Source organism: Chelon labrosus (genome assembly GCF_963514085.1).
Source record: "Chelon labrosus genome assembly, chromosome: 3".
Classification (NCBI taxonomy): Eukaryota; Metazoa; Chordata; class Actinopteri; order Mugiliformes; family Mugilidae; genus Chelon; species Chelon labrosus.
In genome coordinates this window covers 26763447-26782139 of record NC_140339.1, presented here as the reverse complement: position 1 = coordinate 26782139, position 18693 = coordinate 26763447, and the positions used below count along the sequence as shown (strand labels likewise).

Here is an 18693-nt window from a genome sequence, read left to right as displayed (position 1 = left end):
ATCGTAGTAGGTTTATTCTCTCTCAATCTCTCTCTTTCATCTCTTTTTTGCAGGAAACTCCTCTCAAAAAGAGAAAAATCAGCAGTTTTTTTAGCAAGAGCCCCAAGCCACATGCTTGCAGGCAAGGACAAAGCCCTCCAAAACCCACAGTAATAATGATGGTAATGAAAGAGGATGTTTTTTTATTGTTATGAATTGGCAAAACCCAGTAGGAAGGAGGTGAGGGTGCATAGACAGATCAAGAAAACAGTCCACAGTGACTTCAAAGATTTCAGTGTGTCCAGGGCCTAAAGCATACCTCAGACTGGACTCTTGCATGTGACCCTCACTCTGTTGTGCAAAATTTGTTTGCTTTGTGTGCCTGCCATCCACCCCAAACACCACCTGCCACCTGCAATGTGCTTCACAAATGTTGCACTTCATTCATTCCAAACAAAATGTTTCCTCTGGATCGAATGCAGCCAGAGATGACATGGCACCCAAACGTAATTGGAAAGCAAGAGTTGCCCTTTTAGTAAGTACAACAGAGCATGGCTCCATTAATGCCTTGGAGCAGAGACTGTGCAAAGTGTGCGTGGTTATCCTATTTATCATTCATTGTGTGGAGACTGCAAAGACGCAAAAGAAAACACAGACATAGATGGAGACAGTGTAATGTAGGAAAGAGTGCATAAGTTATTTGATGTTAGTTATTTATCCAGACAAAAAAGGTGTGTGTCATGTGGAGATACAACATACTTCTGTCTCAACCCATGATTCTCACTGAGAAATCAGGCTCCTCTGAGACTATATTTATCTGAACAAACCTGAACTGTTATTGTTCTCAGCATTTCACCAAATAAAGCACATCATCTTTCTCACAATGTGTAATCATAAATCTGCACAAAAATCTGCCCATCCAGATTCTTGATTCTTTTCTCTGTAATCCTGCTCTTTCCTGTCTACAGTGTTCAGACACCAGTGTTGCTTCAATGAGTTCACTGATTAAAAGGCATAGGGTATGTCTCTTTCTGTCTTTTGCTTCTCAGAAGTACTCACTTCTGGGATGAATAACATAGATATTCACTCAAAATCTACACTACCTCTCTCCCTTCCTCTCTGCCTCTGTCTCCAATTATCTATTTCGGTCTTTCTCCACCAGCCTCCTATATCTGCCAGCAACATTTTCAACCCACACTGCTGGTACAGTGGTATGTTTTTGATGCAACCTAAACCAGATTCCAAAGTCTTCGCCTCCAACAATAATTTTCGAGGTACACAGTGAAATCTAGACGGTGATGATGGTGAGCGGTTAGAGTGAGAGGTAACACAGAAGAAAGGCAAATACGGACAAGTAATAGTCACCAGAAACCAATTCTAATGTAATGTGCAAACCAGCCCGGTGTCATCTAACAGTGTGTGAGTAACACACCAACTCACGATGCGTGCTATCTGTACACATTTTATGATTTTAGTGTGTTATTTCAGTGTCTTATTATATGATACCAAGGGCTATATTTAAAGACGGACAAAACCTGTGTGCAGTCGCCCACTGAAGATTCCTGAAGTTCTGTGTGGTGAAGCACCATTGGCAGTGAAACTAATGGTGAGTTTGCACAACGAGCAACAAAAGCTACAACTTTGTCAGCGTTGCCAGCGACACGGGGGTTGTGTGGAACGAGTAATGTGTGTAATTGGTTGACACGTCAATGGAGCAACAAAAACAGTTGAAGCCAGCTCAGCTTCTACGTCATGCATCTTGCCCATCACATAGCAACAAGTGTGAGGCGTTTCGTGTACTTCCATTAAAAATGCATTGTAGCTCGTCGCTCTATCACTGCTAGTGTGAACTTAGCATAACTCCCAGCTAATTAAAAAATCAGGCAAGAGGTGGAGGATGAGAGGAGCTGAGTCCCACCTGTTAGTGCCATCCTTACAGTAGTCAATCATTGAGAAAATAGCTAAAGCTGCAAACATGATCATTTCTGCTATAAAGTTGGTCATTTTAGACTCAAGTGGCCATTCAAGGCAATTTTTGACACTTCAGCATTGACTTTATTTTTTTCAACCCTGGAGGTTGCCGCTTGTATGATACTTATATAATTACACATAATACGGTAATATGGTAATTTTCATAGACAAGACACTTCACATCTAATACACAGAATAAATATGCAAGTGTTTTCATCAAAGAAAAAAAGCCTTGGTTCTGTGATTCCTTTATTTCTAACTGCAAATCATGAGGGGAAATTTAAGGTGTCAATTTACTAAAACGGGCGGCACAGTGGTGAGGTGGTTTGCACTGATGCCTCACAGCGAGAAGGTCCCGGGTTCGTATCCATGGGCCGACTGGGTCCTTTCTGTGTGGAGTTTGCATGTTCTCCCTGTGTCTGCGTGGGTTCTCTCCGGGTACTCCAGCTTCCTCCCACCGTCCAAAGACATGCTCATTAGATTAATTGGTGATTCTAAATTGGCCGTAGGTGTGAGTGTGAGTGTGAGTGTGAATGGTTGTCTGTCTCTCTGTGTTAGCCCTGTGATGGACTGGTGACCTGTCCAGGGTGTACCCCGCCTCTCGCCTGATGACAGCTGCAGACCCCGCGACCCTTAACAGGAATAAGCGGGTATAGAAGATGAAATGAAAATGAAATGAAATTTACTAAAACTGATCAATCAATATGTGCAGTCACCACACACAAACCCGTCTATGACCATCTGTGACACTTGTGTGTATTTATAAGCCCTCCTCTGTCTGACTTTTCAATTAAGACGTCGTTTTGATGGAGTCCTGTATCATGTTCCTCTTTGGTTATAAATATGTGTGCAGCTAAGAAGAAGAGAGCAATATTTTCTCTTTCATGTCTTCACCGTCTAGTCTCTTATGCCTGTAAATCTAAGTGGCTTGCTTCCCAACACTGACAGAGTTGAACAGGGAATAAAAATACCATTGTTTGAAATTCTATTAATTGCTGCTCTGTCTCTCTCTCTCCTCTCTTACACAGTTTGTCTCAAACCACTAATAAGATTCCAGTCCATTCATTTAAGCAGTAATATTAATTAAACATTTCACGCTGAATCCGTTATCTGAAACTGGTCACGTGCTGGATTAATAGTTTCTTTTACACTTTTCTATGACAACTGCCTGATATTTGACATTTACACATCGTCTGTTGTGTAGTGAAAGATGTCAACAAACTACAAAAAGGTATCTTTGCTTAAGCTACACAAAGCTGTCAGTCCACCACAAACTTCAACAGATCCCGGGTTCTGATTAAATCAGGGTAACGTGGTTCAATCATTTTATAAGGTTGTAGCTTAATGACCATAAAGTATGAAATAATAGTAAGACTGTCAGAATATCCCCAAACTTAAAAAAAAGTAAAAAAAAAAAACACTAAATGAAAACTATAGATGCTCATTCATCCTCCAGTGGCTCAAAAAGTATTTAGGTCTCTCAAAGTACAATCAAATTTATAAGTAGAAGTTCTACATTGAAAATCTGATTTGAGTAGAATACATGGTATCATCAGCAAAAGTGCTTACTGGGCACCAGAAGGAGCTGTCAGGGTTTATATGTAACATACTGTGTTACTTAATTGTCACTTCTAATATATTACTGTGTGAGCAGCACTGTGAAATTGTGATTGGCATTTTTGTGACAGTTTATTGACTAGACAATTCAGAGACTAATTGAGCTCATTGACAGACTAATCCATAATGAAAATAATCACAGACTTCTGCCATAATTAACTACTTTATACACTGCCAGGTGTTATGCGAGACAACACAACATTCTACTTTTCATGACTGCCGTCTTCTAATCTGCCTCTGCTGCGCCAGGTTGCAGGGAGCTGGAGCCTCTCCCAGCTCACATGAGGTGAGAAACAGAATACACTTTGCACAGGTCACCGGTCTGTTACAGAGCTAACACACAGAGAATGCTAACTGTTCTTCCATATTCACACTTCCTTGTGACTTTTGCAAGGAATTAATTCCAAGAGCTTCCAGTTACCCTAATGTCTTTCATCTTGTGGAGGAAACTGGACCAAAGTCATGCAGGCATGCAAAAAACATGCCCCACTTTGAAAGCGGCTTCTTTTCTGTTGCATATGCAGTCATGCATATGGTTTTGGCACTGGTTTTGACTTTAATAACTGTTCCAGGAAAACCAAAGACCTACTATTAGTTGGTAGGCTAGGAAGCAAGAAAGAGCTACAAACTGTCACACAGAGCTGGCCTCTCCTGAATCATGCCAGTCAGGTGGTGTTTTGTTCACTTTTGTCACTTCCGTTCCTCTCCTAGTGTACCGGTTCTCTGAGCCGAACAGTCAGTCAGTACTCATTCTGAAATCCCCTTGAAAGTGGGACACAAAACATTCCGATTTTCCTAGGAATAATGACAAATTGGGGGCAGAGTACGGTACTCCAGCTTCCTCCCACCATCCAAAGACATGCTGGTTAGGTTAACTGGTAATTCAAAATTGGCCGTGGGTGTGAATGTGAGTGTGAATGGTTGTCTGTCTCTCTGTGTTAGCCCTGCGATAGACTGGAGACCTGTCCAGAGTGTACCCCGCCTCTCGCCCGATGACAGCTGGGATAGGCTTCAGCTCCACACGACCCTTCACAGGAAGAGCGGTAACAGAAGATAGATGAATGAATGAATAATGACAAATTGGTTTAATTGGTTTTCAATTGTTCATTTTCTGCAGTCCCACAGTTGTTACCGTAAATATCTTTGGGTAGTGGTGAGACCCTATGGTAGGGAATGTTTCACTGTTCCCTAGAGTAAATAAAAAAGATAATGATATATAACTGAATAATTTTGAAAATAAATAAATAAATAAATCTATTATTCAGTTGTCAATGAAAATAACTCTTACTGTTGCATCACATGACTGTCTTTTCCTGCTGTGCTATAGTCACTGCACTATGTCCCACCAAAAATATACTTTATACAGAAAGGCCTGTGTTCTTGATAAAAAAACCTTTCAAATGGCATGATAAACTATCACATCTTGTATGACAAATACTTGTGATTTCAAATGTATCACTTCACAAGAATGAATGGCTAGCAAGGGAGATTAAACTGCACCTCATAGAGCCAACAGGTGGGAAATAATTTCACTCCCCACTTAAAATGTACACAAATGCACTAATCTGGCTGTAAAACATATTCTCAGCCATTCCGGTGAGTCCCATCTAGTTTGAGTGACATTTTACAGTTCAGCTCACTATAGGACTAATGTTTACTGGGATGGCTTCACACTGTTGCCTTTGTGAACTTGCAGATTCATATTTTGATAAACTGTACAGTCACTTCTGTTTTACCGTGAATTACATATGCTTTACTGAATGAACAATTTCCTGAAATTGAACCTGAAATAGACTGTCTGGAAGAAAAATGTCTTTCTGCGTCGTCTAGACTATTCGAGGTAATGCAACCTGACAATTAAAGCTGGAGGCTGGGCTATAACTTTTTTGTAATGAATGTGAGCTATTGATTTGATTCATTTTGACACAGCAAGCAGCTTATAAGCACAAAACACCATCTGTTTTAGCAGAGTTTAGTTTGAGTGGTGAGCAGGCCAGCCACAGAGAACAGGTCAGAATTTGTCACCTGGAGTAATTTACACTATTAGAATAGCTTGGTAACACATGAACGGTGTCTATGAAAAAACAAAAAGGTTTGTTCTTTATTTGTGTTTTGTCATCACACTGCTTTGTGACAGTTTGATGGAAAACATGAATACTCTTAACTGAATTTTAACAGGTTAGAGCAACACTTTCTTATTTAGGTCTCTGTAGAAATATCAATATCAAAATCTAAACAGCAAACTAGCTATCGCTGTTCACTTTTATACAACATATACTGATCATGGGTTATATTAAGATTTATGTGACCGCTCTGTCTTCAAATTGCTTCGTTATTATATCAGTAGTGGAGTCACAGCCATCATCAATGTTATGCAACGGCATTCATAATATGTATTACACCAGCTTTCTCCATATGTAAATTGCTGTCTTTCAGGCTAAGCCCTGCTGTTATTTTTAGCATTTTCATTAGTACCTTTTGACTCGCACAACTCTCTCACACATTCCCTCTCACTTTCAGATATACAGACACTGTCACAGACACACACACTTTGTCTCTCTGTCTCACACAGGCAGACACACACAGAGCCATGATGCCGTCACTTCAGAGGACATTATGTTGACTCACATACATTTTCTGGTCAGCAAACCCAACCCTAGCCAAGCTTAACCAAGTCTACCTACTAAAATGGAACAATTTAAGTTGCGGGGACTTGCATTTTGTCTCTGTAGGGGAGGCGGGTCCCCACATTGTTACTGTGCAAGCTGATTTATGTCCCCATAGCTTGAGTAACACAAGGACACGTACACACATGCCTGTCATGTAATCATGAAATCACTTCTAGTTGCAGATGGTGACTCATCTTTTGTCCCCGGTGAAATGGTATCTGGCAATGAGGTCGTAAGACATTTTAGATGAGGGGTGATGCAGTGTGCCACTGTGCGGGGCACCACTCACCACATGGGGAACTCCTCACTAAACAGCATGCTTTACAGCTGGTAAAAACAAAGACATTAGCCTCCCGTAAAGCTTGGCTTTTGCACATAAGAAATGAAATGTTGTAATTCCACTGCCAGCATCATCATATCATCATCAGCGGGCTGCTCAGATATGAGGAAACAAGAGTTTATAGAGAGATTTCAAACACTTTGAGTGTGGTGGGACTCTTGAAATTTTAACTGAGAAAATGACTTCGGGACAGAACTGCACTGTTAATGTCTCACTTATTTGCTTTTGCAGTATTGTTGTGGGACATACATGCAATAGATTGTTGAGACAACAGTGCAGCTGATAGTCATGTTGCATGTACTGCATGTCATGCATTAAAATCATGCTTAACTTACTCAGCGTGGGTGTGGTGGACACAAGACAAGTCCTATTGGTGTGTATTTGACAATGCATACTAAGACAGAGGCTGCGTCACGTCGACAGACAGACAGAGGCGAATCTCCTTCAGCATCAGGTGTTAGTCAGTGACCTCGACCTCGGCTCAAAGATTGACAGTAAAATTACCCTGCATGACTCTGGCACAGGTACCAAAAGCCATTTACTCCATCGCTACTTATCCTGATGGAAGGGTTAGTGTCATTACACACCGTCTGCTCTCTAATTCTTCCCTCCGACCACAACGGAGGGCACACATCCGTTGCGTCTCAATTACAGACTACAATACAAACATATGCACCGCGAAGCTACACGAACACGGCAGGCTGCTCATCAATATGACCTTGTGCGTTTATGCTCAGGTCACCTCGTGCGAAAACGACCGTGGATGCGACCATCCACGGCGGATCCAAACCGAGCACAACAAGTGCTCAAGTGTCCGTCTCGCAAACAGTCACTATATTGCCACCTTGGGTGTATATGCAACACCCCTTCCCGCTGCCATGCGAGGCTTTTCCGTGCCTTTTGAAGGCAGACAGACAGTAACAGAACCATTACAGCAGTTACCATTAGCTTGTTGGAATGACCCCCAACATCATTACTTGACATCAACATGACACACTCAAGGGCATCTGGCAACCAACGCGAGAGCTTTGAACTGAGCAGGGAGCCTCTATTAAAATGATCCTCCGATGGCCGTTTAAATCTTTTACTCACCTTTGCTGGTATCTTCTTCTCTGTTGAGATGCATGACTCTTCTTACCATGTACTCATTTAGGCTGTCTTGTTCTTGTAGCAAAGCTGTGCGCTTTTTCCAAAGAGTTCTCAAGATAAACTCTTATTCCAATTTATTATTTGTGGTCCTCTGGCCGCTTAATGTCTTGTTCGGCTGGCACGCATGGACGCGCCTGCACTTGTGCGTCCTCCTCCCCTTGTTGTGCTGGAGCAGGTAGTCTAGGTGATGTTGGGAGTATGTGTGTTTTGGCTCTCTCACTTTCCCTCCTCAGTCTGGATTTCCTCAGAGTCGCTCAGAGGGCTGGTCGCAGCGAAGGTTTTAGGGAGGAGACGGCAGGCAGACGGGCGGGGTGACGTGAAGTAAGTCGGTAGGAGGTCGTCTACTCAGAGCTGAGGCGAGGAATCCGTGCGCCCTCAGTGCTGTTGACCATTTCATCGGAGGTCTCCATCACAGCACAGCTTTCCCTTCGAACTGCACGATGTGCGGCTCCTGGTTGAATTGGAACCCAAATAAACTGATATACTGGAGACATTTCGTATTTTTTAAATGAGCCATTATCGCTTATATTTACAAAGGCAAAATTGCATGGTCGCGAAGTGCAGCTTGTTTCAGTTACCCTTGTGATAACAGTGATTAATCTGACAGCCGATTCTACTGATCAGTGTAGGCTACTTTACCGCCACTCAGTGACAGGAAAAAAGCTGAAGTAGCAGACTAATCAAATGACTGCTTTTGACAGTCGGTCCTGGTCCTGATTATACCGGTGGTTACACTATGGCATCCATAGTCAGTGAGAATATAGATGCCTTTTACGCACAACCCGTCGGAGTTGTAGACCAAGTTTCACCTCTTGCTCACGTGTTGAGCCTCTATAGCTTTTCATTAGTGTAAGTGTCATGAGCAGCCTGTGCGCTTTCATTATTATCGTCCTGTCATTACAGCCAATGGGCCTGTGCAGCCGATAAGGTGCATTTACTCACCGTTCACGTTCGCCCGGAGCCAAGAGAGTAACGTGGCTCACTGGCGGTCTCTAGTGTTACACATCAATCAGTGGCGGTCATCTGGATGCTGATAAGGAATCTCTGCCCTCCCGTCTCAGCAGTGGAAAATAATATAGTTATTATAAATTATTATAGTATTTACATAAAGTATGGGTGATAATAGTATAACAGAAAGGAAGTTCTTAAAGTACCTAGTATTGGTTGACTTTGATTTGCACAGTTATGCAGCCTAGTAAAAACTCAGACTGGCTCCCATATATTCATTAATTTCCTGTAACCCACCGCTTGTCCTAGCTGTGACTGCTTGTCCTCTGGGGTGTTGGGGGGTCTTTGGGTGAGAGGCAGGGCACACCCTGGACAGGTCGCCAGTCTATCACAGGGCTAACAGAGAGAGACAGACTCTCAGGGTGAGCGTGCAGGCTCCACACAGGGGGATCCTGGTCGGCCGGTAGATTCAAACCCAGAGCCATCTTGCTGTGGGGCATCAGTGCTAACCACCACACTACTGTGCTGCCTGGCTTCAATGGTGATGATAATTCCTCAGCCCACCTCATAACCTTCTAAGTTTCTGTTCTATGGTTTGATCTTGTGTAACATTTCAGTGTCTGCCGTTTTGCCTGCCATAGAAGAAGTCACTAAGAAACACTTCAAAACATAGCAGCTTATTTAAAGCATCTGTGGCTGGATACCAGTTTTCACAAAGAATAGGTTTATGCATCAAATTAATGTGAACCAATCATTTTGTCTTCAATTAAGTCTTGTGTAATCAAACATATACAAGGCTTTGATTTGATTTGTCCATATGGTCAGCTGATTACTTCTGTTTAATGTAAATGACACCTACATCGGTAATACCAGGTTATTTTGGGGGAGATACAAAGCATCTAAGAATAGAATTCTATGCCACTCTGGGATTCATGGAAAAAATGTACAAAAGACGTGGACTATTACAAGTTTAAAATAAGTTTTCGTCATCAGCAGAAACAAATATACTAAACAGAGCTGTGGCTCATCATCCGTGCATTTATTTATTTATCAGAGAAGCCCATGGTGTGTATGTCTTTATCTGTGATGTTATAAACTGACAATTTTTGGGAGTGTTTAATTTAATTTGCCACATTGTAGCAGTGCTTTATCTTGAAGAGCTCAGTGCCAGTTCAGTGCTCTGCTACACCTTTATTTCTTTGTTCTACCTCTCAGATTTCTGTCTGAAACCGCTACTGTGATAGCAACTCTGGCATCTTGTGTGATTATTGGGCTTCTGTGTAAAGCAGATGTTCTGCTTTATTAGAAACGTGGATTACATTTAATCTGTTGGATATACCCAATGAAATCATTCCTAAAAAAAATATAATAAGAATAAAAATAAAAAAAATGTGTGTCAGACTTAAGACACAAGCAGCTTTTTCTCTCCCAAACTTCTCATTGCGTCAGCTCCCTCCCTCGCCCTCACACCTTCAGGTTTTCTCACGCTATCTTTGTGATGAATATTTATTAGCCTGTCACAGGTCTTCTCTGAAGTCAAACAACACATTCATCAACACAACTCAAGTCATGCTTTAATCTGTCAGGGCTTTTCATGGATGCTGGGAAATTTCTTCAAAACGACTTTGCTCAGTCTGTGTGATGCTAGTTTATTTGAAGCTAAGACAGCACTCGGATTCCAGGTTAAATTTAGAGCCATTAGATCACAATCACCAGCATTATTGTTAGAAGGTCTTATTCATTTCAGAAATGTCAGGTCAAATGACAACTTTCAATGCAATGGGAAAGCATATAGTTGAAACAGAAACTATGCAGACCCCTTCACCCTTTTCACTTATTGAATAATTGATTAATTGAATTTTAAATGGACAAATACTCATAATAACTGAATGCAAATATGCGTTTGCAGTTTATTAAAACTCAGAAATTAGGGGTTGAGTGGCTCACCATTAACTGAGGATACATTCCTCAAATCAGTGGCTCTGGTTTGTGTACAGACTGTGCTATTTCCTGCATGTCAACCCTTCTCTCAGACCCAACTTCCTGTCCGTTTCTACCGATTTGTCCAATAAAAGACACAGAAGCCCCCCAAAAATAACTTGATCAGACTCCTGTTTGCTTTAATTACCATGAAATGTGTCCAGTCTACCTGCAGCAAACTGCAGCAAAGGCACCCACTTGTGTGTATAAGGTACCACTGTTGGCACTGCAAGTTACAACAAAAACCAAGTTATGAAGACTTTTCTTGAGACCACTGGAGCAATACTGAGACAGGACACAGATAAGGGCATGGGTATGAAACTATTTCTAACACTCAAACACTGAAGTTGGTTGACCAGCCAGACTGAGTGACCAAGCAAGAAGTCCTTGGTCAAGGAGATGCTTCAGAGGAAAACAGAAATTAGGAAAACTGCCAAAAGTCATCTCAGCAGCACCACCAATCAGGAAACCAGTCCCTCTCAGAAATGGCTTTTGTACATCACTGGCTGTCCTTGAAAGCCAAAGCCCTGACATAGAACATCTATGCAGAGATTAGATATGATTTCTTCAACAACATAAGACTAGCTATAGTTGCTTTGTTATTTCATTTTGTTATTGGAAGTTATTGAGAAACGTCTAAATGGCAATTTTACTGGTTTGACATGAGACCTGACATGAGATACTTGAGACCAGTGTGCTTATATATGATCAATATGGTGTTAAGATTAAGAGCCCAAATAAATTTGGCTCTGTCCACATATAACTACATGTATTTTTTTCATGCTATGACATCTTCCTCTGCTTAGACTCACACCCTAGCCTTATTTTATACTCTTTTCTTGGAGTGTTTATCCCATTACTGCCCTGCATAATGTCAGTGCAAGAAAAACATCAGAGACAGTCTTCCATCTCTCTCAGCCACGTAAGCATTTCTATTGTATTCTGCAGTGTCGGCAGACGTATTGATATCTTAAAACACACAAGAGATATCCTCAGCAGCTTACAAAATCTCTTCTTCTCTAAAAAAAAAAGCATATTTGAAACAGTATTTATAATGTGATGGATATTAAACTTCCAAGATAGAGCTACTGGCAAATTGATCAACTTACATATTGATCAATGCATAAGAGAGGCAGGGTCTTTACAAGAAGACTTTACTGGGCAGATGATTCATCAGAACATTTGGAATAGTGACAAGTGACTAATTGGTGTTGTTCTTTACTAATAAGGCAGCTGATGTTACACAGTTACATCAGCTGGCAAAGATGTCCAAATATAATGGATTAGGAAAGATACCAGCCGCTTAGTTTTGAGGAGCTGATTACATAAATGTGCAAATCTAAATACAACTGTAACCAAACAAAGAGTTTAATTTCATAAACTGTTCTTACCATTAGAATGCATTTTTTTTTTCTGACATGCAAAAACAAAAAAAAAGTTTATTTTTACATGAAGGTGGGGGATGTCCTCAGTGAATATTCCTCACATTTTATATCTCTGACCACAAATAGATGTGGCCCATCCTTCAGAAATCCCACATATTCTGTGTTAGGACTGAGATCTTTACTGGCTTGGAGGGATAAAGGCTGGTTTTCCACTGCATTTGTTGATGTAATCTCATTTTTATTTTGTTTAACAGATTTCAGGGCGGCACAGTGGCATGGTGGTTAGCACTGACGCTTCACAGCAAGAAGGTTCCGGGTTCAAATCCATGGCCTTTCTGTGTGGAGTTTGCATGTTCTCCCTGTGTCTTTGTGGGTTTTCTCCGGGTACTCCATCTTCCTCCCACTGTCCAGAGACATGCTGGTTAGGTTCATTGGCGATTCTAAATTGGCCATAGATGTGAGACGTCATGTGAGTGTGAATGGTTGTCTGTCTCTCTGTGTTAGCCCTGTGGTGGACTGGTGACTTGTCCAGGGAGTACCCCGCCTTTCGTCCGATAACCCCCTGCGACCCTTCACAGGACAGAAATGAATGAATGAATGACAGATTTAAGCTGCGTCCTTTTGTGATTGAGCTCTTGGTGCTTGATCCAGCAGTAATGTTAAGACGTGGACACTTGGTGGCAGTGCTCACTTCCACCTGAAATCTGAAGTAGATTGCTCTATAGGAAATCATTCTTGCTTAGGAATGGGTGAATGTAACAAAATCCTATTTTTATCTTAGCATGGATAACACAACAAAGCTCGAGGCATATCTACAAAGGTTAATTAAGTTTGTAACGGCGATCGGGGGAAGGATTGCAATACAATTAATCTCCAAAATGAAACCAATGAAATCACTGGGACTCATTTCTACAAAACTAACTGTGAAAAGTGATTTTTTATGGAATAACAACTCACTGTTGAAATTTAAAAATATAATATTTGAGTGATTTGAGCACCTGAATTGACACCTGAATTCATACACCTGTGGTTTAGCATTTTTTTTTGTTTTGTTTTGTTCCTTAAAGACTCACACGTGTTATCTATTATTATAGTTGATTACACATCTTCTCAGTGTGGAGCTGTGTGATTCACCAGTGGCAGCCTGTCACTGATGAACGTGTTCTTAACAGCTGTTTGGCAGCCAAACAAAGAACGGTCTAATCAGGCTAAAAAATGAAAGCCGTTGTGAGAGATGAAGGCTTTGTTTATATTATTTTTTACTATTTTTGTATTTTTCCACCCATGGTACTAAAACATTCAAAGATAAATCACTTCCAGCTGCCATCTTTATTTGTTGTAAGTGCGTAGTGAAATTGTAAAAATTCACATGCCACAGAATTTTGGGACGATTTTAACAAACTGGTAAGTGTTGTACAGTGACATATGGCAGAGTCTTGAAGCTAGGATGCAGTTTGTTAGGCTGTTAAACTGGACTGAATTAAACACAAATGTCACATTGTCAAAACAACGTAAGTATATGTCACTGAATTAAACACAAATGTCAAATTGTCAAAACAACATAAGTATATGTCAGTACAACACAATACCGTTCAACAGTACTACAAACAGCCTCCAAAATGAAAACACAGATGAATCAACAGCTCTCAGTCATTTGAAATAAATGCTGAATACCAGAGCCTTCATGAAGCTAAGATTCAATGCAGGACTTGTATATTAGAATGTATTTTTTTTTTTTTTCACCAGTGTTTCTAATAAACATGCAAGTGAGTGTATAATCCATACAGTATGGCCTAATGACAGTGCCAATAGCTGAGTAATAGACTTCTGTATTTAGTAGTTTATTTATATAAAGGAGCAAGCACAGTGAAAGATTGACAGTTGCAAAAGCAATGTCCCATGTGGACTACAGTGGACTAATTTTCAAAATCTGTCCCTTGATGGGCATTACGCAATTTTTTTTAAGTCAGTGATGCATTCAAATAAAAACCTATACAAAACAGGTGTATTTATATGTAGCTACACAAATCATTCCTAGATGATGCTATGGATGTTTTAACCAGGAATTAAATGCTGCAGATAAACTTTTAAAGTCCTGAATGTGGCAGTTAATGGTCGAGCTGACGCTGCTCGGGTGGGGTAGCCGTGTTCATCCACCGACCAGACAACTGCAGTGGGCTCGTCTGGTGTTATGCTCGTTCCGGGGCGCCGTTGTCAGGCGCCGTGCTCCGTACGCTTTCTGTCGCTGAAACGCACACCGAGTGATGCGCGAACAGCCAGCTCCATCCCTCACAAAGCTCAAAGGGAGGTGACTTGATCGGCATATGCCATTCTCCAGGTAAGACTTTAAATTATACGAATAACCTAAAATAGAAGTAAACACCGTGCTCTGTCCACGGGAGGTTATAGCCATCTTCCTCCGAGGTGGAGGCACCCGGAGGACGGTGGACGGATGCTGATCGCTCAGCCTGTGGACTTGTCCTTAGCATCGGTGTCAACAACAGGGCGGTGAGCTTTGACCGAAAACGGCCCTTTGCTTCTGAAGTCCTCTGTATAATTTAGACTGTATGATTTCCTGGGCAACTCGTTTAAAAACAGGTTGAAGTCTGTTCACACCTAATGCTACGTTTCTCGGTGATTCATCCATCCGCAGCCTGGTCTGCGTCTAAAATTATCGATTGTACACACATTACGAATAGGTTTCAGTTTTTCCTGAGATAAGAGGTAGGTCATTAAATTTTAGACGTCCTTAATGGTCCAGATCTTTTCCAACATGCTTTTATTAAAAGGCACCCCAGGCACATCTTTCTTAGTCCTCTTTGTGGGAATGGCTTTTTATGGCGTTATGTGCTCATTTTCTTTCAATTATACACTATAGACCCTATTACCCAGCACTTTCCCAACAATTCAGTGGTTCAAAAAAATTCAGTGGGATTGAAGTTGAAAATAGTGAGGTAAAGTATAGGCCTAATACTCTCTTGTGCCTTTATCTTAATATCGTCCACTTAAAATAAACTTGTTTTAAGACCTGAATGTAAGACTTGTATGTAAAGGCTACATTTGGTGGTGGATATGTGTGTCCCAGCCACAGGGGAGGACAGTTGCTGACAGGCGTTGTGTCTGGCTGTTCATTGTTCCGAGGGAGCAGAGGACAGTCTCACAGGATCTGCTTTGTATCATGCACTGTTATACAATGTCCTTAGCCTCTGTTCTCATTCACTAGCCACAGTTCACTTGTATGACTTCCTTAGGCCGTCTTAATGTTTACCATCTTGTTTTGTTAATTTCTTTCATGTCAGTAGCAGTAATATTGATGATGCCCCATGATTGATGAGTACGTATCAAGCTGCATGAAGCTTATAAAATAATGCTCTTAAAGTGTTTTCTATGACACAGCATGATTTTAAATCTTTTTGACTCCATTTACAGCACTACACATTGACACAATCTTGGTGGCACGACAGACAGAAACAATTTGCATTTTTGTTCTGTGAAATCAAAAGTTAACACTGCTCCCTGGGTAAAAAAAAAAAAAATATATATATATTTTCACACGTCGTCCCTTATATTTGAAGTTGTGTGTCACTACCATTGAGTAGACAGATGTTTAGGGATGATAAATTACATTTACTAATGCCAACAAAGACGTTAACTGAATAAATATTGAGTTCTGTTGGGAGACGACACGAGACTAATAGAAAGGAACTGTGGTGCAGCTCAGGAAGAGAGTGATGATCCGGATTGAGGATGATGAGGGCAAATGGAGGAGACTAATGCATTTCTATCAGAGAAAGTGAAGGGCCCCTGGAGAGCCATAACAAAAACCTATAAGGAAGCCCAGAGCATGTTGACGTGCCACTATGTTTTGAAAGTTTTCATCAGTATTTCCTTCCTCTCATCCTGCTTTTTCCTGTACTGTGGGTCTGTGCTTAGTTTCTCACCTCTTGTGCGTCGCTCTTTCACGCCACTGCTTTGTGTCACCCGGGCCGTAGCCTGGGAGAGTTTGCTGTGTAGCACCTGCAGTGGAGGACAAACACCCTTTCCTGCAGTCTGCTGGGATCATGCTGCAGTCGCAGGATACTAGACTGGACTCTGAGGGAGGACCAGAACAGGGCAGGAGCTTCCAGGACTGCTGAACAAATAACAAAAGACAAAAAAATATTTGGACATCTGTTATTGAATCATCGCCTTATGAAGTTGCTTACATCAGACAAACACCAGTATTCTTTTAGGAGAAATGGGTTGTCCGTGGCATTGCGGATGGCAGAGCCACAGGGAAATCTGTCATCCATTATATAATATCATGTGCAATATCTTCTTAAGAGCTTTGCCGTGTAAGCAATGGATTTCACATGCAAAACATTTGCATTTGGTGCTCTGTGCATAAAATTGGTGTGGGTGGAGATACAATAACAGACTATAATGCCCTTGAGCAAAAACTAAAGATTCCACGATAAAGCCCGTAGATATTACTAGGGAGGGAGCTGATTTTCAGATTCCATAAAACTGTTACAAATGAGAAAAGGCAATTGAATCCATGATTTATGATGGGCCTTTTCTAAGGTAAGTGGTGCTGCAGACAATTGTATAGTAGTGGAGAACCTTTGTGTGAGCAATTAGTGCGAGCAAATTTCCATCCAGCACAGGATTTAGCGTGGAGAGAACAATCTCTGAACCACACTGTCACCGTGTGTTAACTAGCTAACAAAGCAATGAATTAGAGATAAGGGGGAGATATAATGCACACCACAGAGATTGTTGTGATCCATTGGAAGTTGATTAATGTGAATACATTTTCCTTTTAAAACAAAGAAACTGACTTCACTGACAGAAAGATTGCATGTCTTGCATTTCCATTCCAAAGTAACATGTGTTAGTAGCTCTCTATCGCAGCTCTCATATTGCCCTGTCTGTATGAGTTGTTCCATTATTCACCATCTACAGAGGGTTTATTTCCAGATGATGTCATCACAACAGTCTTTTTCTGCTCAGCTTTACAAAAAATGAGCAGTTCAATACAGGGATTGGACCAACATGATTTCAAATGAGTGGTCAAGAATCTGATCATCCAGGCTGTTGTTTTATTAAAAACCTGACCAATCGCTCTCATATTTGTTGACACTGATCTGGACCCGCCCTCTGATGGACAAGCAACCTGTCCAGGATGTACCCTACCTCTACCAATTGTCAGCTGGGATAGGCTCCAGCCCCCCAGAAACCCTCTTAAAGGGGAACTACTGTTTTTTACAACCTAGACTTTATTTCTGGCATAAAATATGATTGTTTACTCACCCATATAACTTTTCTGTCATTTGTAGTCATTCGGGAGATATTTAGATCCGCGTATATCCATATAGTGGGAGTGACTGGGGCACCGAAACGCAGCCTCTAAATAACGCATTATCTGCCACGAAACTCGTTCATTTCACCAATATTTTGTTATCGTACACTAGTGCTATTCCCCCTTGAGTCCGGAGTTACCCGTTATCATCATCCGGGGTCTGTAGTCTGACCTGGATGATGTCATCTCTGAGTGTCCCGCGCACCCGCAATGGTTGGCTTGTTTACCTGAAATTTGCTCCGGACTCAACAGTGAAAATAGCACTAACGTACTGTAACAAAATATTTGTGTAATGAACCGAGTTTCACGGCAGATAATGCGTTATTTAGAGGCTGCATTTCGGTGCCCCAGTCACTCCTACTATATGGATATACACTGATCTAAATATCTTCCGAAGAACTACAAATGACACAAAAGTTATATGGGTGAGGAAACGATCGTATTTTATGCCACAAATAAGGTCCAGGTTGTAAAAAACAGTAGTTCCCCTTTAAGGAAAGATGGTTATGGATACTGAATGAATGAATGAATGAATGATCTGGAAATGACCCTAAAATATCAAACCTATTATTAAATGATAACATTTTAAGATTTATGGACAGAGTGTGCCTTTTGGGAGATATGTTCTTTTATTATTTAGTCAGTTATATACAGTTAGTAAGTTAGGTCAACATATTGGCAAACATTTTGGCCAGTTAGAGTGGTTAATTGCGAGGGGAAAAAAAGTGATGATTTGGCACCTCTCTAGAGCATTTTAAATGTCCTGAAATTATGCTGAACCTTTCTGTCTCTGTTCGTCGAGTTTCCCTAGGTAATTTGAAATGGCAGTGTAACTTAATATATCTGCAGATTATGTGCCTCGGTTCATCATTTTTCACTGGGCAGCTGTGGTCCTCTGGCTGTTATGTTTGAACAGCATGAACTTTAATCTTCTGGTTTTCAACCTGCCAGCAGCTGTTTTTTTAACCGTAGGGTTTAATCACAATTCAGTGTTCATCACAAGGAGGAATAGGTTTGTGGTTCACATGGAGGCATGAGCACAGCATCTCAACTTAGTCAGCGCTGCAAGAACCGACGCATCAGATGATGATACTGCTCCCAAGGTGTCCACATACATATTCAATTTAACGATCATTTAGAAAACTGTCCTTTTGTGTTCAAATTTGTATTCAATGATCACAGCATAATAGGCTTATATGGATAGCATACTTGGTAGGTTCATATGTTTGAAAGCTTGAGCAGCAGGCACAAACGTTTTTGAGTTTGTCTGTGAAGAGTCTTTTACTAACATCTGATCATGGACATATTTTTCTA

General features: G+C 41.1%; 1 protein-coding gene across 1 annotated transcript in view; it reads right to left on the bottom strand.

The window, feature by feature from the left end:
* syt7b (synaptotagmin VIIb) overlaps positions 1-7717 on the bottom strand; it is a gene marked incomplete at its 5' end in the record, with an annotated part of 96193 nt that extends 88476 nt beyond the window's left edge. The window contains one exon of the mRNA XM_084574924.1: positions 7669-7717. Within this exon, the coding sequence (XP_084431050.1) occupies positions 7669-7717 (49 nt within the window). The remainder of the gene's footprint in view (positions 1-7668) is intronic.
* Between the last annotated feature and the right edge of the window lie 10976 nt (positions 7718-18693).